The sequence below is a fragment of the Phaseolus vulgaris genome, chromosome 2 (genome assembly GCF_000499845.2).
Source record: "Phaseolus vulgaris cultivar G19833 chromosome 2, P. vulgaris v2.0, whole genome shotgun sequence".
In the NCBI taxonomy this organism is placed as follows: domain Eukaryota; kingdom Viridiplantae; phylum Streptophyta; class Magnoliopsida; order Fabales; family Fabaceae; genus Phaseolus; species Phaseolus vulgaris.
The window spans coordinates 1,542,511-1,565,682 of record NC_023758.2 but is presented as its reverse complement, the minus strand read 5'-3'; the positions used below and the strand labels follow the sequence as shown (position 1 = coordinate 1,565,682).

The 23,172-nt window shown below is 31.4% G+C and overlaps 2 protein-coding genes across 2 annotated transcripts; one reads left to right on the top strand and one right to left on the bottom strand.

The window, feature by feature from the left end:
* The first annotated feature begins 605 nt into the window (after positions 1-605).
* LOC137810069 (aspartic proteinase 36-like) lies at positions 606-7,578 on the top strand. The gene is made up of 12 exons (XM_068611192.1): positions 606-1,109; positions 1,211-1,331; positions 2,104-2,531; positions 2,638-2,794; positions 4,015-4,097; positions 4,175-4,271; positions 4,368-4,440; positions 4,556-4,768; positions 4,960-5,084; positions 5,370-5,471; positions 5,542-5,639; positions 7,044-7,578. The coding sequence occupies exons 1-12, from the start codon at positions 844-846 to the stop codon at positions 7,213-7,215; spliced, it is 1,935 nt and encodes a 644-aa protein (XP_068467293.1). The 5' UTR covers positions 606-843; the 3' UTR covers positions 7,216-7,578.
* A 3,719-nt stretch (positions 7,579-11,297) lies between these two features.
* LOC137810068 (lysine-rich arabinogalactan protein 18-like) lies at positions 11,298-13,130 on the bottom strand. The gene is made up of 2 exons (XM_068611191.1): positions 12,247-13,130; positions 11,298-11,551 (listed from the first exon to the last, which is right to left on the bottom strand). The coding sequence occupies exons 1-2, from the start codon at positions 13,054-13,056 to the stop codon at positions 11,468-11,470; spliced, it is 894 nt and encodes a 297-aa protein (XP_068467292.1). The 5' UTR covers positions 13,057-13,130; the 3' UTR covers positions 11,298-11,467.
* Positions 13,131-23,172: the final 10,042 nt, after the last annotated feature.

Sequence of the window (23,172 nt, the reverse complement as noted above, 5' to 3'; positions counted from 1 at the left end):
AAGTATATAAATTCTATAAATAGTATACATAGCATATTATACTCAAAAATTCAATATATTGTTGTTAAAACATATTTTTTTTAATTTTTTTATTATAATTTTAAAATATTAATTCAATATAACTAAATTATTAAATTTTAATAATGAGATGAAAAATATTAAAAAAATCAAAATATCAATAAAAATTTCTTTTACAACTAATTAATGGAAAACATTTATTTGAAGTTTTTAGTAAGAAATTCTTAATATAATCTTAGTTTAATTTTTCTTAAAAAGTATAAAATATTTATTATCTTCCTTTCAATTCTAAATTTAAGTTTATCATTGTTAGAAAAATATTATTATGTATCATTAAAACTTTGAGATAAACATTATGATAAATTTAATGTTTTAGGAGTATTTTCAATGTTAGAGTATTTTTTCTAATTTTTAGTAATATTATATCTTTTTCCTGAATATTCTTATTTTTATTATTCTATTAATATCGTCCAACCATTAAACTTTGAAACTCGGTATCAAAAAATTAAACTTTGAAAAATCTCAAAGTTTGATAATATTTTTTTCCGACCAACCGTACATAGTAACATATGTCTGATATTGAGAATATAGTTTTTTTTTCTTAAAAAAGAGGTGATGGTTACACGAATAGTAGAACAGTCAAGTTGGGTAACGAGAAATTAAATAAGCGAAAATGGATATTTTTGGTTTCAGGCACAGCAGAGGATACTTTGACTTTTCTCCTCTCTCCTTTGTCTAAATTGAGACTCTTTTTCTTGGTGGAGTCTTCAGTCTTCAGTTCCTGTCTGGTTTCGATCTGCGCCATCGCTTGAACCAGTTTTACTCATGGCGTTGCAACGGACGCAACTCATCTCCGTCGTGTCCCTAATTCTATCCCTGGCGCAGTGGGTTGTTGCCACCGGGGACTCCGGCGAAGTGTTACTCTTACCAAACGAGGGTTCTCGCCCTGCTATGATTCTTCCTCTACACCACTCTGTTCCCGATGATTCTTCCGTCTCTGACTTTAGCCCGCGTCGTCAACTTCAGAGATCGCAGTCCCAACGCCACCCTGACGCTCGCATGAGGCTCTACGACGATCTCCTCCGGAACGGGTTCGTCTCTTTCACTGCATCGCTTCCTTTCCTTTCTTTCAAAATAATTTCGCACTTTTTTTTTGTAATTATGTGTGTGTTTTGGAAAATGGGATGAGTAGGTACTACACGACGCGGCTTTGGATCGGTACTCCTCCGCAGAGGTTTGCTCTAATTGTTGATACGGGAAGCACTGTGACCTATGTCCCATGCTCTACTTGCCAACACTGTGGTAAACACCAGGTAGTGTTTCCGGATGCCATTCTCACATGTCTGGATCAATATTTTGGTTGATTATTAAATTTGTGTAAAAAAGGTTCTATTTGATTATGGATATGACTCGGTTTTCTGAAAATCATTGAGAGGCCAACTTGACGATCTATACCTAAATGTTCCTTATTATAAGGACTATCTTCACTTTCAAGGCCTTAAGCCCATATATTGAGTCACATTTATTTGTGCTCAAGATGTCTATACGTAGGGTGAAGGGGGTTGTTGTTGGTCTGCATCTGTTCATGCTCTGAGTGTCTAGTCCGAGGTGAGTGACCTAAAGGGGTGTGTGTTGAGATCTCAAATTCTTGTAAGGCTTGATCAGTTTTGAGGAAGTTGAGTGAGGTACTAAGGTGAAATTATAATTATAATAAAAATACACATTGAAGGGGTTATATGATATTTTTATACATATACACTCCCGGGTGTGCTTTGTATATTTGTGAAAATGGAAAAGTGGAGGACTGAAAATTGATGACTCCCTCAGATACCAGATAAGTCTAGATTCCAGATACTGAATTTCATTTTCATTCCTCCAATTTTCACTTCTACGAACTACCAAAACTCCTTTAATGTTGTTTGGTAGATTGCGTATGCCTCTTCTGCGTTTAGTTTGTTTTTGAATGTCATTTATTTCAACTTAAAATAGACTTTAAAAGAATGGAAATTGTAGTGTCCATGCATGTGTATCTCACCTGATTTATCTGAAGTGGATTGGATTTGTGTGCCCAATTTATTTTAAAAGGATCCAAAGTTCCAGCCAGAAGATTCAGAAACCTATCAACCTGTAAAATGCACATGGCAGTGCAACTGTGACACAGACAGGAAGCAGTGCACGTATGAGAGACGGTATGCAGAAATGAGTACTAGCAGTGGGGTCCTTGGTGAGGATGTCATATCCTTTGGAAATCAGAGTGAGCTTTCCCCTCAACGTGCTACTTTTGGCTGTGAAAATGATGAGACTGGGGATCTTTATACTCAGCATGCTGATGGAATCATGGGTTTGGGCCGTGGAGATCTAAGTATCATGGACCAACTGGTTGAGAAAAAGGTGATAAGTGATGCATTCTCACTGTGCTATGGTGGAATGGGTGTTGGTGGGGGTGCTATGGTTCTTGGTGGCATATCTCCCCCAGCTGACATGGTTTTTACACATTCAGATCCCGGTCGAAGGTGTGTGTCAAATTTCTTATTTTACAAATATGAGATGTCATGCATTTTCTTAACAAATGCATTTTATTAATCTCACACATTTACTCTAGTTTTGGGATGGCGACAGTCCATATTACAATATAAATTTGAAGGAGGTACATGTTGCGGGGAAGCGACTGAATTTAAACCCAAAGGTTTTTGATGGGAAGCATGGAACTGTATTGGATAGTGGCACGACTTACGCATACCTACCAGAATCAGCATTTCTTGCATTTAAAGATGCTGTAAGTTCTTTGTCATAGACATCACTGTATAAATGCTTGAGTTACAATTTTTATTCTCACATATTTTCTAAAAACCTTGACTTGTTTTCAAATCAGTGAGAGTTGTCATTCCTGTGTTATGAGGTGAGATAGAACAAAATTGTAATGGAGTCATAAAGGTATTTTTTTTAATAAAAATTTTCAATTTTAAAGATTTCCAGGGAGGTCTTGAATTCCCTATTGCACATATAGGAGGCACCTCTTAGAGCTGTTGTAGGTGAATCATCCCCATTATACAAATATTGCTGCAGACATATTCTTCTTTTCAATCATGATCCTGGTCTTCCCTTGGAATTGGAGGTTTTAAGTGACTTGAGTTATTTATTGGATTTCTTTTTTAATTTACTGAATATTTATTCATTGCACTTCGCTTTTTTGGTAAAGTAACTTTGATGCTTTGATAAGAGCTTAAATTTTTTAGAACAATTTTAAAATTCATGGTATGGATGTTTGTTCTTTATATCTCTTAACGGGATGCTAAAACTTTATGCTGTTTGCCCTTTCTGAACAGATTTCTCTTTTGCTGCAATGGTAAAACTTACCTTTAATTTTTCAGTACAATTATAAAAATATTTGGACGGTTGTTCGTTCATTACATTTAGTTAGTGAAATGCTAAAAGTGTATGCTTTTAACCTCTCTGAACAGATTTCTCTTTATAGTGTAGTTAAAGGTGCTCTGAATCATTATAGATTTTCTTTATTTGAATTGGCAGCATTTTTTGCCATACTGGTTATTGGTATTCTATGATATCTAAATAGAAGTTTAAAGATGCTTCAATTCTCATGTCACTTTTTTGGTTCTTTACTTCTTTTTCAAAGTCTCGATGAGTTTTCTAATCAACATGTGATGCAATATTAACAGTCATTATTAGCTATTAATTTTTGGAACAGCAGTATAGTGACAATGCTTTAAGATTATAACTAATTTTGATGTATTTCGGTATTCATTTCTCTGGGATGTTCTCCCTTAACAGCTCATACATTTAGAAAATCCAATTGGTTAGTCAAATGAATGTGCTTTCTATTGTGGATTCGGTGAGAGTCCTTTGTAACCTCTCATCATCATTATTTTGGTATCATAAATCAGTTTTCCTGTTTGCAATATAAAATCAAGTATTCTGTATGCCATATATTTCTCTTTTATGACTGATTACTTGAATTATGTATTTATCTGATTGCAGATTATGAAGGACACTCACTCATTGAAGCGAATAAGTGGTCCAGATCCACGTTATAATGATATATGTTTTTCTGGTGCAGGAAGGTAAGTGGCACTTTTAATGAGTGAATGTACACACGGATGCTGCTTAATTAACAGTTTTGAGTTTACTTGTATTTCAGTGATGTCTCTCAACTCTCTAAAAGCTTTCCGGTAGTTGACATGGTATTTGAAAATGGTCACAAGTTGTCACTGTCACCTGAAAATTACCTGTTTCGGGTTAGTTATGCAATAAAATCATTAATATCTTTTGTTGTGTTTCTTGATTGATTGGTTTTCTTATCCCTATCTTTAACGCGGTTGTCTTTTATGAAGCATTTAAAAGTGCGAGGTGCATATTGTCTAGGGGTTTTTTCAAATGGCAATGATCCAACTACTCTTTTAGGAGGTATAACTTATTTAGTATGCGAAGTTTCATGCCATTTAATACTTCCCCTCGCTTTTAAATATTATTTAGTATGGGTTTGTCTTATACTTTAGTGATCATTCTTTTATTTGTGTAGGTATTGTTGTTCGTAACACTCTTGTGATGTATGATCGCGAGCATACAAAAATTGGTTTCTGGAAGACTAATTGTTCGGAGTTATGGGAAAGACTACATGTCTCAGATGCCCCACCACCCTTGTCTCCAAAATCTGAAGGAACAAATTTGACCAAAGCATTTGAGCCCTCTGTTGCTCCCTCCCCCTCCCCATCACAGTATAATTTACCGCTAGGTATTAAGAGCTTCTGTTTTAATTTTATTGGATGCAGAAGTACCATGTTCAAACATGGATCAGATGTTACTCGTTGATAAAAGAGTTCTCTGTTTTAGTTTATTTGTATATTTTTCAGAAATTGCTGCCATCTATTTGTGATTTATATGCTCACTGATGACTAATCTGCTTTCATCAACTTAAATGTGCAGGTGAACTCCAAATTGCTCAAATAATAGTTGTAATTTCATTTAATATCAGCTACATGGAAATGAAGCCTTACATCACTCAATTGACTGGACTCATTGCTAACGAGTTAGATGTTAATACTTCCCAGGTTAGGAAATGGTCACTGAAGTGCAGAAAATTTGGTTGAATACTTGCATCTTTAATTATATTTGATGCAGTATAAAAGTTTAATTAACAATATTCATAATATAACCTTCACAATCTCATTTGGATGATGAGCGCTGGAATTTGGGTAGAGCTCAGTCTTTTACTTTTAGTTGATGTGACAACTTTCCAAAATAGTGATAAAGCAATATGCATTTTTGGGTAAATTTTCCCTGTTGATGTGTATTTTTACTTTATGATGACAACAAATTGGCTGGAATGCTCACAGGTTCACCTATTGAATGTTTCTTCTCTTGGAAATGGTTCTCTCTCTAAATGGCTCATAACACCGAGGCCATATGCTGATTTCTTTTCAAATGCCACCGCAATGGTAAGTGGAAATTTGTGCATTTGCATTTTGGTAAAGACTGCCCATTTGATTGTGATTTTTTATGTAACAGAGTATGATTGCCCGGCTTTCTGAACATCGAATGCAACTTCCTGACTCACTCGGAAGTTATAAGTTTCTTGGTTGGAATGCCAAGCCTCCATTGAAACGGTAAATGTTTTCTTGAAAGGACAAGTCAGATAATTATCTTTCCTACCATCATGTACTTGTGCTTGCATAACTGAAAGTTTTATTATTTAACTCATGCAATAATGAGGTACCTAGTTTTACTGATGTAGATTGGTTGGTAAGTCTAATGCACTAATCTATTAAAATTCATGCTTAAGGTTATTTGTGTTGCTTTCCACATCTGATGTTTGTAAAAACATATGCAGGCCTTTTCATACTTATAGATACCAATATTCACTTAGACTTAAATTTGGTTTTTGATTCTTGATAAATTACCAAGTTTTGTTTTTGGTTCCTGTTGCATAATCAGGAGAATTATGCTGTAATTAAGTGCAGATTTCATTCTATATTTATTAGGACAGATTTGTTAGTGATTTGATTTGATTTGTACAGCTTTAAACACCCATTATTTCTGGTTTTTATTACCTATTAATTAGGTTGTAAAACAGTCTATAAATAGAGACTGTAATCACATTTGTAAGATAGATTAGAAAAACATTTCATCTATTTCTTTCAACTTGGTATTAGAGCTCCTGATCTGGGACACTCTGTTTCTGCAATATTTTTTTTTTAGCAGCCTTCATTGCTGCAATTCTTTTTTGACAGCCTTAATTGCTTCAACTTTTGAACTTATCCTATTTGATTATTCCACTACTTTATTTGTCACTCACTTGTTCAAGGCTTGCACTGTATTTGACTGTTTCCTTCTTCAAAAATAGTGGTTTCATAAACTTAATTAACTTGTTTTATGAGACTTATGGCTAAGCTGCTTTGTTTCTAGTTTAACATTAGTACATTGAACACTATTTATGATGTATATGACTTTAAATTTAATTTTCATAGTCTCTAAATAGTATAATTCAATTTATGACCGACTTCAACAATTGCTCAAGATTAGCTATTATCATTTTTCATGTTCTCACATACTATGCTCCTTGTGTAGATGTGGGTGCAGTATATTAAATCCTTATATTTTTCACTTTATTGCGTAGTAGCCTGTGGCATGCTTTCTGCCTTAGTGAGTAGTTCAATGGAAGAACGAAGTGTAATTATTTGGAAATATTAATTTTATTTTGATCCATAAAATTTTATTACTCACTTTTATTTTTACCAGTTTGTCATGCAAATATATTGTCATAAATAAACTTTTGGGACAAGTGGGAAAACAGCCTCTGTTCTTTTCAAATTTTAGACATCTCATTATCCTATTTAACCTTCTTGCATGGTTGTTGATTCAAAATTCTGTTTCTTATTGTAGTTGTCTATTTTTGTGATCTCTTTGTCATGTGTGTGTAGCTGTAATATCTTCAGTCTTGTATTTATTTGAAGTACATAGATTAGACATTTTTCTATAACCATTAAACACATTTTTCTGAAATTATGCAGGACTTGGTGGCAGCAATATTATTTGACTGTGGCTTTAGCTGTTTTGCTTACATTGCTTCTAGGAATATCAGCCTTAGGAGTATTCTTAATTTGGAGAAACAGACAGCAAGCTGAGCAATCATACGAGCCAGTTAATGTAGCTGTTCAAGAGCAGGAACTTCAGCCATTATGAGCCTGTCTGAACCACTATTGCTTAGTGGTTTTCCTGGTTATTGTGGCTGGCATATTCTAGTCCACCATTGCAAGAACAATTTACACAATCATATTGTCATACAACTGATCAAGATTTTGGTTTCTAAGAATTAAGAAATCGAGCTGTCTATCATGATATAATGTAAACCTCATAGATGTATATAAAGAATTCTTTGGAAGTTGTATCATATGCAAACACAATTTTGTTTGTGATAATTGCAATATAGCAGTGAATCAAAGGGTGGTAGCATTAGGTTGAACTAAAATTTCGTTATAGGGTGATGGTCATATATTTATTTAGATATTTCTTTTTACTTTGTTATTATTCTTATTTTTATGTTCATGTCTTATCCTCTTCTTTCTTGTATAGCATTCTATTTACTAATCAATTACTAATTAGTAACCATAAGATTATATGATGTGTTATGGTTGAAGGTAATGATAATGATAGGCAACTTATATAAACTAGTTGATAATTCTGTTACCAAAATCATAACTTATTTAACTGTTGGCAATTCTCTTTCTCGTTAGAATTAGATAGTTGATTTATTGGATTTGTTGATTGAAACGGAAGCATAATTTTCTTTAGGGTGGCCTTCAACCAAGATTCCCTTTCTGACTAAATTTAAATACATCATTAGGTCAATTTATTTATTATTTATGTCGCAATTTTTATTTATAAAGTTTATTACCTATAAATTATATATATATATATATATTTAATATCGATCGGTTGAACTATTAACTAACCGATTTAAAATGTGACCTATTATTTTAGTATTGCAGTTAGATAATTAATACAAACGACGCCTTGATTTATTGAATTTGATTTGATTTATTCAATTTGATTTGTACTATGGTTGGTCGATAATCGGCGTGTCTCTCCGTCTACTTAAGTTTAAACAGAATTTTTAAGAACATTATTTAATTAATTAATGTGAAATTAGTTTATTTGTAAAGCATAATTGAAGTCTAATTACGTCATTTTTTGAAATTCGTTATTAGGATTCATGAGAAAATATTTAACCAAAAAATATAAAAAGTATGCACAGTCAAATACCACCAATTTTTACAAAAAAAATCTTTATTTTTTACTCTATTTAACCTTAATGAAACAACTTATTTTTTTCATATTTGTCCTTCAAATTCATTATTTCAATTCTACTCTGAAATTCAAAACAAATCCTTAAGGTGCATTGTCGTTGTATATGAAACCATTAATTTAAGGAAACAAATATTAGAGGAATTTTTTTCAAATCTTACCGGTTGCCTTTGGTGGCTAAAAGTAAATTCATTGAGTGCGATTTTGGCATTGAACGTTTCGTCCCAGTGAAGGAAACTCAGAAAGGTAAAAATGTGAGTTCCGATATATTTGTGCTTGAAGAAAGATGATGTACAACACTCTTTCAGTCTTGACCACAGCTGAAAAAGACACTACCCACAGCAAATAAATTTGTGGTCTCTAGCCAGCACAAAAACAAATCCATATGGTTGGATCCATGTAACAGAGACACATGGACACGAACACAAAGATACGTATAATCTCTAAAATAAAGTACACGAGGACACAGATCTATATATTATATAATTATGAATTATATAAATTGACAATAAAAATTTATGTGCACAAGTATGTTTCAGATTATTTTTTGGAGCAAATAATGTTTTGTCATGACTGGTTCAAAATGATTTGTTTCTTATTTTTATAATTATAATAAAAATTTATAAATAAGTTTGAGTTTTTAGAAAATTAATGTTTTTTCTTTTTTAAGATTGTGTTAGAATCATATTAAAATTGTCAAAAATTCAACAAATACTTTTTGAATTGAACATTTCACAGATACGTGTCATACAAGGGTCGGTGTCCAATATGAGTATCCGACACACACCTTATTTAAGAGGAATGTCTTCCTAGGCTGCAATGCAAGTAAAGAAACAGCCGAGAAATTTTCCATATGATACGAGAAAAATGTGACAATGAAAGCTGCACTGAGCATGCTTTTAATTCTTGTAAGCCATGCCTACACGTGCAAGTGAAACCACAAGGTGCAGTAGCGTCTAAAAGAGACTTCTATACTAATAAGGCCTTTTGTGGTCACTGCAATTTTCTGTGGCACGCGACAAGTTGATAAAAACACAAGGCTCTGTCAATTGTCACTGATACGAATGATCTCAGAATTTGGGTGGCAAATCTGTAGAACTTTCACGGTTTCATCAGATTTGGTTCACTTCAATTGGAAAACGAAAAGAAATTAGAGTTAATATTACTGAATGTGCAAGCTGGCGCCTGTGAAGTTAGTTGAAGCTTAATTGCATATCATAAAAATGACGCATTATTACTTGATAAAGTTAGGTCTACCGTCTCGAAGAAAACAAGAACAAATTGTGGAATAAAGTTAGAAGTGGCCTAACCAAAAAGAGAGCACTAAATTTCATTAAGTATCATCTGCAAGATTAATCATAACTTGTTGCCAATGCATTTAGTTGATCCAATAGTACTCATTAAATAAACAGTTGTTTTGTCTTGGAATGATATAAAGACGGAGAAATATTGCTTGAAAAATAAGGATTAATTTTATATCAAAGTGGTAAAGAACTTTTTATTTTTTTGAGAATGAGATTAAAAATCTGTTTCTCAAACATTCTAAAATATAACATTTTTAATAAATATTTTAAGGTTTAATAAAGTAAAACGTATTTAAATTAGTATTGATTCCGATTTTTAGGCGATGTGAGACTATTAGACATACTAAAATAAGTTACAATTATGAAATTGTTTTGATATATCTAATAGTTTTACATTACTTAAGAATCAATGTGAATAATAATTTAAATATATATTATTTTTTTAACTTTTTTTTAGACATTTTGTATAGATAAAATTAGTGAATTTGAGATAAAAACATTGTTTAAAGTTTAAAATCACACGATTACTATTGTACAAAATGTTAAATTTTCAAATTAAGGTTACAGAATGTACAGTTTATAAAATCACACAATTACTATTGTAACACGTTGCATGTGATGATATTTAATGGGATCAACGGTTAATCTTCAGAATAAACAAGAAAAGTCAATGATGTAAAATTGCTAAATCTTACAAATAAATAGTGTCGTTGTAACCTTGCCAAGTACATCTTACTTTACCTACACTGTTATGATTACAAGTACTAACTTCAATACTAAAATATCTTATATTTTTCTCTTTTATTGAGGACAATTATATCAGTACACGTCAATTGTTTTAAAGAGTTACTGTATCGATTGTATTAGTACCGATTAATTATTTAATTATTTTAACTTTAAATAGCTAACTATTAAAACAATAATTACTTTTGTAATTATGAGAAATGCAGGTATAAAAATAGAATTTGAATTCGAACATTCTAGATAGATTGATTAATAAAGCGATAATTCTAAATTAGCATAATAAATCAGAATCAGAATGATAAATATAAAAGCTAATCGTATTTAAATTGTTAAATTTATATTTAAATGTGCGTTTTTTGAATAGTCACGTGACTATTTATTATTAATATATAGCTGAATGTCTTAGATTTATAATATCATTAATTATTTCCAATATGGGACTTAATATGCAAATAGTTATTCACATTAATTGGATTTCTTTTCTTGTAAAAAGAATCCGATACTTTAAAGGATAAATTAGTTTAAACTAACATAATTTGCTTTATAGACTGTTATATCTATAAATACTTTTATTGCATTAATTTATATCTACATCTACCGTTGAAAAGTAATATATTTATAAATTTTATATTAATATAAATGATTTAACACTATATAAATAAATAAAAATTAACGATATATATAAAACCTAAAATCACCCTTCAAATCAAACTATCATTTTCTATTTTAAAACTAGAATAGTGTGATTCTTAGCTGAAGTCGTTGTTAAACCTGGAATAGAAAGTTTAGCAGAAACTGAAATAGAATAAAATATAAAAATAGAAAGACGTTGTAGTGTCGGTGCCAACCTCTTCAAGCAATCCCAAGATAAAACACGACAAACACAGGACAAGGGTTTAAAGAATACAAAAATAAAAGTAAGAACATCATAAATTATATTTATTTATTTATATATGTAAAAAGTAACAAGAGATCGAAGAAAACAATAGCAAATAAATTTAATGTTGGCCCCGACAGGGCCAAAAAAGACAATAAATGATACAATAATATGTAACAACCGCCATGAAGTCTGAGCCTCTTCTCTAGAAGATCAAAACAAGGGTAGCCCAGCTCAATGCTAAGCATCCTATCACCTTCTTCAAGCACCTCATGCTTTCAGCTCCACTCTGCAATGTGTAAATCTCAGATCCAATTCAGTACATTCAAAAATTTACATAATATTGTGAAAGACATGAACACATAATCAGTAAATATGCACGACCAAAGCATGATACATTATCCCGACAGCGACTGAACTCTTTGATTTTATTAAAAAATCATGATTTTGCTATGTATTGTTCAATTACCAAGTTCACGTGGATTCTAGAAGAAGGATTTAAAAAAAGGGACTAACAAAACCCTTAACCAAATCCATTCTAGAAGAATGGACACACAAGACATGAGTTCTATGATATTGAAGTCAACTAAAAACCCAACTGAAGTTAAGAGTCAACAAAGCATATCAATGTCTCATCTCACTCCGAAGATCTGAACTACATTTGTAAAATCCAGATCTGATCCATATTTTGCACAAACAGTAAAGTTAAACCAAAGTTTACACACAGAAAACTACATTTAGATTTTAGAATTTAATTTGAAGACTAACCCAATGGGGTGAGGGTGACACCAAAGACAAAACAAGACTAATCTTAAGTGTAAAAATTTGAAGACATTTGTTTGTAATTAGTCTAATAATTGGTGCACATATGAATTATTTCTACTTTTATATGCATTATTTGATAAAAAAAGTGTGCAGTTGTAAAAACATTGTTTGCGTAGTATGAATAGTGAATGGCAGTTTTTCTTTTAACGCAACACGTACCTCGTTCTGAGATGAGGCTGGACCGGGAGCCAACGCATCCTGGCTGGATCCCGGAGCTCCGACCGGTGGAGCGGGAGGTCCGAGCAATGTTGGCGACGGTGCTGGTGCAGTGTGCTTCTTACTCTTCTTGGTCGTCTTCTTCTTCGGGGCCGGAGCGGGAGCCTCAGCAGTCGGTGCTACCACGGGTGCCGGAACTGTCGGTGCCAGTGCAGGGGGAGAGCTCACCGGAACTTGCGCCGGCGGTGTGCTCACTGGGGTCAAAGCAGGAGGTGTGGCCGCAGGAGGTGTGGCTGTTGGAGTTGTGGCAGTCGGAGGTGTGGCCGCTGGAGGTGTGACTGCAGGAGGTGTGGCTGCTGGAGGTGTGGCTGCTGGAGGTGTGGCAGCCGGAGGTGTAGCTGCTGGAGGTGTGGCAGCCGGAGGTGTAGCTGCTGGAGGTGTGGCAGACGGAGGTGTGGCTGCTGGAGGTGTGACCGCTGGAGGTGTAGCAGCCGGAGGTGTGGCAGACGGAGGTGTGGAGGCCGGGGGGTTGGTCGCTGGAGCTGGAGCGGCAGTTTTGGACGGAGGCGAAGCCGTGGGAGTTGATGCGGGGGTTGCGGTTGCAGCATTGTGGGAGGAAGCTGGTGGAGATGAGGTGGGAGAAGCAACCGGCGCCGGTGATTGAGGCTTAGAAGGGGTAGTGACTGGGGATGCAGAGGGAGTGGTGGTGGAGGCCGGAGGGGTCGTGGTGGGCGCCGCCGATGGAGACTGCCCTCCGACGGCGGCGACAACAACGGCGATGAGTGCGAAAGACAGAAGACTTTTCCGATCCATTGAGTTCTGTTGGTTTTTTATGAGAGGGAGAGTGAAAAGTGTGGGAGAAGGTTTATAAATATATAGGACAGGACCCTCTGCTTTCATCTGTCACTCAGGCAGCTATTGGTGTTGGGGAAGTGGGGTCCCTATCAGATGGGCCCCCACTAGCCGTTGGATCAACGAGTTTGGGTTAGGGTTCAGAAGCTTCGCATTTGGGGGCCCACCCAAATAAGTTTTTCCTCTTGCATTACCACTCTTTTATAATGTCACATATTCAAGGTTAAATTAAATTTTTAATCTTCATTTATAATTTCAACGAGATTTTCCTCCAAAACATTACGTGGAGAAAATATAAAATCAGAGCAGACATTAACACATGTGGATCATTATTTCTTCGTCTAGGACTCAAAAAAATAAATAAAATTTTTGGTATTTTTAATTGAAAGCAGAAAAATCCAACAATACTGGGAACTTTATCATCGGACACAATACATGAAAATCAAACTCTAAAAAATGAGTTGTTGAGAATGGAATTGGAAAAGAAGTACATTTTAATCGTTAATATAAAGCTTTACTTAGTTGCTAATTAGCGTCGGTGACATTATGGAAAAGGAGTTGATTTATTGGTAATTAATGGTAAGAGTTAACACGTTTAATAGAGAAAACAATAGAAGGCATAACTAAGTGATAAATAATAATAAAAATAAAATTGAATGAATGATACATAGGAGAGACGTTAAAGAGCATAATATATGAAAGAAGAAAAGGTTATTGATGTGGTTGGTGATTGGCATATATGCATGTATGAATGATGATTGAATGGTAGATTTGATGTATGATGTGGTGGTGATACAGCTGGGAAATAGTGGTGGAGCCATGGATGCATATTTGATGTATGATTGTATAACGGACCAATGAGTTTGAGCCACAAAGGATGTTGCCCAATAATTCTCCCTGGTGACATCACCGACACTTCTTCTTCACCCTTCTCATATTTTTTTAATATTTTTTACTCTCAGGATTTATTTTTTTTTAACTTTTAATGTCGGTTTCACCTGTAAAATTAAGCAAGAAATGTAGGTGTAGGACTATAGAATTGGATATTCAAAATTGTTAATAGAAAAAAATATTGATAATTTTAAATCTAGAATATTTAGTATAATCAATAATTCATGAACTTTTAATTTATATATATATATATATTATGTATTTTTTAATAAATATTAAAATTATCATTCTATTTTTTTTACTAATTATTAGCTTAATTCAATAATAAATATTATTTTTTATTTAACATTGATTATCCAAATTTTTTTAACTTACGTGATGCTCTAATAATATTAATATCAGTAGATCATTTCTTTATACATAATATTGGACTCAGATGACACTACAATAATAATATCAATACATTAAACGAGAGTTACACATTTTTAATAAGTTTAGTTTTTAATAGAATTTAATAATTTAATCTCATTTACATGAATTAGTTTAAAATTATAATTTCGAAGTCTAATTTTATAAAAGTGTAACAACTAAATTAATATTTTTATCAATGTGTAACTTTAGTTGTAATTTTTATTCTTTTAATATTTTATTACTCTTTATTTTTGGGTTTTTTTTTTATCATGATTGTTATCATTTATTATAACTGGTATCATCTTTTCATTGTTACATCCATCCTCGCAGTTATCATTATATCACCATTAACGTTGTTGATGTTATGCTTTATCATATATTTTGTTATTTTTATCAAGATCATGTCACCCTTTTATTTTATATACATTGAATAATTTCTATACTTAAATTCTACATAATTTCATCTATGATTGTTGTTAATTATATGTGTCAAAATAAGAGTTCATGATAATCATTTCAATGAAGATTCAAATTTTTAATTATACTATTTTGAGAAAAAAAAAATCTTATCTAATTGTCTTAAAAGTTGTTAAATAAAAACAAAGTACAGCCTATATATCATTTAATATAATATTTATTATTTCCCTCAAAGTTTTACTTAAATAATAATTTCTCGGTGATAAGTACTTTTAACATATAACGAACCATATTTATTTCCATAACAGACTTTTAATGAGATTTAATGATTATTTTATTATGCTGTACTTTATATCTAAACAGACAATAAATAGGATTTAAAAGAGTAGTAGGTAGTAGAGTAATTATATTTTATTTTTGACAGAAGGTATACCGAGAAAAGAGCATATAAAGTATATTTACGATAACTTTGTAAGAGTATTTTTTTTTCTTTTGAAAAAAAAAAGTAGCTATTGATATAGTAGTTTTTGTTAATGAAAGATTTATACTTTCAACCTATCATTTTATCTCATCCACTTTTATTACAAGACTAATTTCATTTCTCTTTTTTTACCTGATAATTGTTTTGATAGAAAATGAGTGCTGTACTTTCCATTGAAAGAATAAATTTTCTAGAAATATAATTAGATATTTTAGGATATGATCACTGAATCTTTGAGAAATATTGATGAGAAATATATTTGTAAATAATTCTTCAAAGCTTAAGTTAATAAAAACTATTGAAAATATTAAATATATGAATATTGGGTGGAAGAATTGAGTAAGTACTTTAATAAAATTAATTTATATTATACCTACAAATAAGATTTAGATAACTAAAAAAATATGGTTTTTACGAAATATTTAAATAGTAAATCATATCTATTGATTTAATACTCATGATTATTAGTTATGAATACATAACACTCACATAGAACAACTTTAAACTCGTTGTTGAGCATGAAGTTGAGAAGTTAGAAGCAATTATTGACATAACACCATAAGATCACACACTTAATTGTAACATTTTTTTTTCAATTTAATCAGATTATTACTATAATTATTTTTTGAGAAATACTTATTTTCTAATAACTTTTGATAAAAGAAGATATGAGGTAAATATTTTTACATTGTATTTTTTATTCTATTTTACATACATATTTGTTAATGACCTAGAGAGAAAGGAAAAATTCTTTTATCTACAAATCATTTATTTCTTATTACTACTACATTCTTTATATAATTGGTGAACCCATTTTGATTAAGGGACTAATATAGATGGTAAAAGACATACAAAGTTATCACTATTAGTTCTTATAGAATGATCAAGATTTTCGTATCAGAAATGAATGTCAAGATCAAAGGAGACATGTTTCTCGAAAAAGTGATGGAATTGACAATGATATTTATATTCCATCTTGTTCTCGATAAAACTACTATAATATAGAAAAGAGATTTGAAAAGTTTCACATCTTCATCTATTTAAGTTAATATTTTTTTTTATATACAATTGAAAAAATGGAAAATGAGAACAAATGTCATGTAGAATAATATCATATCAAAATTAAGACACAAATCACCTTTACAATATCATCAATATAATCTATTTTATTTTGTGTTATAAAGATTTTAATTAGTTTTGTATTGACTAATCGAAATTAATAAGTTTAAGTATGGTTGACAGAATAATACAATATGACATCATTTTAAATAATATTTACTTATTTAAATTTACAAGATTTAACCTTTAATTATTATATTTTTAAATCTTTATTTATTATTGACTTTTTACTCTTACAATTTTTTTATAGTATTTATTTGCCAATAAATTTTTAAAAAAAATGACAAATATTAAATTAAGAAATATAAATATATTAGCGAGATTTTATAAATAATAAATAAATAAAATAGATTAATATCTAACTAAAGATAAATTAAATAATATAAATATAAATAAATAAAAAATGATTAATATGTGACTAAAAATAAATTAAATAATATAAATATAAATAAATAAAAATAGATCACTGTATAGTTAGAAAGAAATATTAGAGAGGTGAAAAGAGGAGAACACAAAAAAATACAATTTCAATAAATCCTTATTTTATAACTCATTCTCTTTAATTATTTTATTTATTTATTTTGTTTTTAGTTACATTAGTCTATTTTTATTATATTATTTAATTTATTTTTAGTTATGTTCTAATTTATTTTTAGTTATGTACTAATTTATTTTTAGTTATGTACTAATTTATTTTATTTATTTATATTATTTAATTTATGCATCTTATTTATTTATATTTATATTGATCTTCAAATGTGCATCTTTTATATATATATATATATATATCCCCAAAAAAAATCTTAATATTATTAAATACAAATAGATAAGTCTTTTATTTTCGTTTTCTTATAATATTTTAAAAATAATGAAATATTTATATAATTCATAAATAACATAATTTTAATATATTTAATCTTTTATAAGTCTTATATTATTTTAATAAAATAATATTTATATAACTCATAAATAATATAATTTTAACACATTCTACCTTAAAAATATTGTATTATAAATTTTGAGGTAAAGAGAATATTATGAAAAGTTTGTTGGGTTGAAGCAATGAGAGAGAGGTGAGAGGTTGGAGTAGCATCATGGAGACTTGGAATTAGAGAACAGCAGAAAGGCAGAAGAATGAGCCAACAACTTCAGTGCTGCTCTCTCTATCTTCTTCATTGCTTCAGTCTGGGACTAATATGCAAAAAGAGATTCTTGAAGGACTTGTGTGGAATGTGGGGGTGGTTTGGTAAACCCAACATCACCTGCGGGAATAGGGCTTCTCAGAACATTTTGATACCCAAATGGAAGAGAAAGTTTGGCAGATTTAGAAGAAGTGGTAGTGAATCTTTTGTAATGTGTTAAGATCTTGTGATGAGAGGCAACAAATGGGAATTGTTAGTCTTTTGCAACTTCTCAGAGATCTAGTAACAATATGTAAAGTAATATGTAAAGTAATGGATAGTACTGCTCTAGTCGATGTGAGATCTCCATTATACCTCTTCACCTCTTTATGTGGGATAACATATTATGGGTGGTCCGATAGCAGATGACGTGATAAGCCCAACAAACACTCATTAGGATAGACTCAAAATGACTCTAATTTTCATATTACAAAACATACTTTAAACTTAACTCAACTCATAAAACCGACTCATAAGGTTCCTCACTCCAACAATTACTGATTTGTTGAGCTTAGAAGCATGGGAGGGAAACCCAAAGTGGAAAACCTAATGCAGACTCTCTTAACAGGATTACCACAAAATCAAGTTTAGTGAGCTGAATTTGAAGAGTGAGAGAGCCAAGAGAATTAACAGAGTTATGGGAGATGAAGGTGGAAAGATTCAAAAGAGAAAGCCTAATGAATAAGGAAGAAATCAGACAAAAATAAGTGTTGGGAGGCATTTGAAACAAGAAGGGAATTTAGAATTTTGGTCAAGGGATACAGAGAAATTATGAATATATATTATGAAATGTTGTTATTTTTAATTTATGAAATCTTCCAACAAACATAATATGCTTAGGACATGAAAGAGGTAGTTAAGGAGAGTTTGATGGATTGTTTAATGTTCATTAGCGATCAATATAGGTCTCGAAAGAGAAAGGGATTCAAGATCCATACTACGCGGCACAAATGGTTAACATACAGATGAACACAATGTGGCTTTTTGATTCGCCCAAGTCAATTTGGAATGATACACGTCGAGAAATGGAAGATTTTGTGGTCCAAAATAAAATTGATTCTATGATGTTGAGGAAGAAGAAGATGAAAACATGGTAATAGAGTTGAAAAATTATGAAAATTATATTGTTTAATATTTTGCCTATGTTTTTTGGATGGTGATGATGGTGTGTAAAAAATTAGGAAAAATGACCAAAATGATGTAATTTGGTAAAAAAAATACAAAAATAGGTAAATGCAATAAATATATATATATATATATATATATATATATATATATATATATATATATATGAACAAGTCATCATCAAATAGTATAATTTCAAATTTTCATAACAAAAGTCGTATTGTTAAAATGAATATTAAAACATATATAGCTAACAAAAATATAACTTTTACGTAAAAGTCGGATAAAAGTACTCATTTATTCGTATAATTTTAATTAAGTCTACTAATCTGCTTTAATTTTTTTTTATTTTTTTTAGTGTAAATCAAATACAAAGAAAGAATTTGTATTTAGAGTTGGTGACTTTAGTGTATTTTATTTGAACTAAGTTGTCATTCCAACTAACAAGGTTAAAATATTTTATAGCCTTATTATCAAAATGATAATTAATATTTTTAAATAAAAATATGTATGTAATAATTTATAAATTGTTTAAAAACTACATAATATAAAATTTTATTTGATAGTATACAATTTCAAAATATTATTTTTGTTTTATTTAAAAAATTATAAATAAAGTTGAAGAATTAAAACTTTTTTTTTTTTGACAAAAACCAAACTCACCCTAAATCAAATTATTTTTCTTTAATTTTTGTTAGAAGTGTAAGGAGTTGGATTGGACTAAACTTTATTTGTTTTTTATCATACTCAATCACCTCAACCAATCATAGATAAGAACAAATTGGATTGAACTATAACTTGTCACAAGTTTTTTTATAAAATTTGTAATTTCAAAATAAATTGTTAGACTTTTTAGAAAAATTATTTTGAAAATGACTACATAATTTAATATTTAAAAACTAAACAACTTCATATTTTAAAAATATATTTAATTAATAGATTAAATTGAAGAATAATTATATTACTATAATTATTAATAATACTATCATCTAATAATTCTGATTGTTTTATTTAGTTTCAGATAAAACATGCAAATCTTGTTAATTCCTAGAAAATCGAATTTAGATATGACCCAATAAAAAAATTACAAAAAAAACTTAGTTTCTTCTGTCTTCACATTTTTTACTTGTTGGATCCTATAACTGGTTAAGATAGCCGTTGCATTTGAAAGAGTCACGAAAATTGTTAAATAATTAAAAGGCAAAAACGTGACAAAGAATTTTTTTATTGAAAAACCAAGGCTATCCTCTAGCAAAATTTGTGAAATTTTGTCATACTTTCTGCAAATTTATTCCGTGTTGAAAATTTGTGTTGAAAAATTCACACAAGTACTTTCATGTGTTGTTTGCACCTTGCGAAGGAGGCACGTCCATAAACAAATCACAAAAAGAAGATATAGGGAAGAAAAGTCAGGACATTTTGTTTTCGGAAAACCGGTTATTTTCACTCTGGGTCTGGGTCTTACTACGCCTTATTCCTTGGGTCTTTTGGTCTGAAAATTTTACCAGACATTCTTCAATGTGTGTATTGAGTTTTGACTAAGATTTGAGCCCCAGATTCGTCCCACAAGATTTTCAATAAATTTTTTACTCATCACTGCCAGGGTTGAAAGGAAGGTTCGTTTGTGTGTAAAACTGTTTGATCTTTTTCCTAGGTGAATACTCATCCGTTTGACGTGAAATTTATCGCGTTTTGTCCCAAATTCAGTCCAGATTAATACGTGGAATTTTAGGAAAAAATTTATTTCGGAACAATTTTTCTGAAATTTTGTTAAAAACCAAGGCTATCCTCTAGCAAAATTTGTGAAATTTCGCCCTACTTTATGCAATTTTATTCTGTGCTAAAATATTACGATGAAAATTCACACAAGTACTTTAGTGCTGTTTGCACCCTGCGAAGGAGGCACGTCCATAAAAAAATCACAAAAATGAGATATAGGGAAGAAAAGCCAGGACATTTTGTTTTTGGAAAACCGGTTTTGTTCACTCTCGGTCTGGGTCTTACACAACCCTATTCCTTCGGTCTTTTGGTTTGAAAATTTTATCAGACATTCGTCATTGTGTGTATTGAGTTTTGGCTGAGATTTGAGCCCCAGATTCGTCCCACAAGATTTTCAATAAACTTTTTATTCATCACTGCCAGAGTTGAAAGGAAGGTTCGTTTGTGTGTGAAAGTTTTTGATCTTTTTCCTATATGAATACTCATCCGTTTGACGTGAAATTTGTCGCGTTTTGTTCTAAATTCAGTCCAGATTGTTACGTGGAATTTCAGGAAAAAAATATTCCGTGACAATTTTTCTGAAATTTTATGAAAAACCAAGGCTATCATCTAGCAAAATTTGTGAAATTTCGCCCTACTTTCTCCAATTTTATTTTGTGTTGAAAAATTGCGTTGAAACATTCATACAAGTACTTTCATGTGCTGTTTGGACCCTGCAAAGGAGGCACATCCATAAACAAATCACAAAAAGGAAATATAGGAAAGAAAAGCCAGGACATTTTGTTTTCGGAAAACCGGTTTTGTTCACTCTTGGTCTGGGTCTTACTACGCCCTATTCCTTTGGTCTTTTCATCTGAAAATTTTACCAGACATTCGTCATTGTGTGTATTGAATTTTGGCTGAGATTTGAGCCCCAGATTCGTCCCACAAGAATTTCAATAAATTTTTTATTCATCACAGCCAGGGTTGAAAGGAAGGTCCGCTTGTGTGTGAAACTGTTTGATCTTTTTCCTAGGTAAATACTCATCCGTTTGACGTGAAATTTGTCGCGTTTTGTCCCAAATTCAGTCCATATTCTTACGTGGAATTTCAGGAAAATATTATTCCGGGAGAATTTTTCTGAAATTTTATGAAAAACCAAGGCTATCCTCTAGCAAATTTTGTGAAATTTCGCCCTACTTTCTGCAACTTTATTCTGTGCTAAAAAATTGAGTTGAAAAATTCACACAACTACTTTCATGGGCTGTTTGCACCCTGCGAAGGAGGCAAGTCCATAAACAAATCACAAAAAGGAGATATAGGAAAGAAAAGCCAGGACATTTTGTTTTCGGAAAACCGGTTGTATTCACTCTAGGTCTGGGTCTACCTACCCCCTATTCCTTTGGTCTTTTGGTCTGAAAATTTTACCAAACATTCGTCATTGTGTGTATTGCGTTTTGGATGAGATTTGAGCCCCAGATTCGTCCCACAAGATTTTCAATAAATTTTTTATTCATCACTGCCAGGGTTGAAAGGAAGGTTCGTTTGTGTGTGAAACTGTTTGATTTTTTCCTAGGTGAATACTCATCCGTTTGACGTGAAATTTGTCGCGTTTTGTCCCAAATTCAGTCCAGATTCTTATGTGGAATTTCAGGAAAAAATTATTCAGGGACAATTTTTCTGAAATTTTGTGAAAAACCAAGGCTATGCCTCTAGCAAAATTTGTGAAATTTCGCTCTACTTTCTTCAATTTTTTTATGTGTCGAAAAATTACGATGAAAATTTACACAAGTACTTTCATGTGCTGTTTGCACCCTGCGAAGGAGGCACGTCCATAAACAAATCATAAAAATGAGATATAGGGAAGAAAAGCCAGGACATTTTGTTTTCGGAAAACCGGTTTTGTTCACTCTCGATTTGTGTCTTACTTCCCCCTATTCCTTTGGTTTTTAGTCTGACAATTTTATCAGACATTAGTCATTGTGTGAATTGAGTTCTGGCTGAGATTTGAGCCCCAGATTCGCCCCACAAGATTTTCAACAAATTTTTTATGCAACACTGTTAGGGTTGAAATGAAGGTTTGTTTGTGTGTGAAACTACTTGATCTTTTTTCTAGGTGAATACTCATCCGTTTGATGTGAAATTTGTCGCGTTTTTTCCCAAATTCAGTCCAGTTTCTTACGTGGAATTTCAGGAAACAATTATTCCGGGACAATTTTTCTGAAATTTTGTGAAAAATCAAGGCTACCATCCTCTAGCAAAATTTGTGAAATTTCGCCCTACTTTCTCCAATTTTATTTTGTGTTGAAAAATTGCGTTGAAAAATTCACACAAGTACTTTCATGTGCTATTTGCTCCCTAAGAAGGAGGCACGTCCGTAAACAAATCACAAAAATGAGATATAGGGAAGAAAAGCCAGGACATTTTGTTTTCGGAAAACCGGTTTTGTTCACTCTCGGTCTGTGTCTTACTACCCCCTATTCCTTTGGTCTTTTGGTCTGAAAATTTTACCAGACATTCCTCATTGTGTGTATTGAGTTTTGGCTGAGATTTGAGCCCTAGATTCGTCCCACAAGATTTTCAATAAATTTTTGATTTATCACTGCCAGGGTTGAAAGGAAGGTTCGTTTGTGTGTGAAACTGTTTGATCTTTTTCCTAGGTGAATACTCATCTGTTTGACGTGAAATTTGTCGCGTTTTGTCCCAAATTCAGTCCAGATTCTTACGTGGAATTTCAGGAAAAACTTATTCCGG

Coding starts and splice junctions, on each gene's coding strand:
- LOC137810069 (XM_068611192.1), top strand. CDS start 844: ATGGCGTTGCAACGGACGCAACTCATCTCCGTCGTGTCCCTAATTCTA. Junction 1,332..2,103: donor AACACTGTGGTAAACACCAG/GTAGTGTTTCCG, acceptor TTATTTTAAAAG/GATCCAAAGTTCCAGCCAGA. Junction 5,472..5,541: donor TTTCAAATGCCACCGCAATG/GTAAGTGGAAAT, acceptor TTTATGTAACAG/AGTATGATTGCCCGGCTTTC.
- LOC137810068 (XM_068611191.1), bottom strand. CDS start 13,056: ATGGATCGGAAAAGTCTTCTGTCTTTCGCACTCATCGCCGTTGTTGTC. Junction 11,552..12,246: donor CAGCCTCATCTCAGAACGAG/GTACGTGTTGCG, acceptor TACACATTGCAG/AGTGGAGCTGAAAGCATGAG.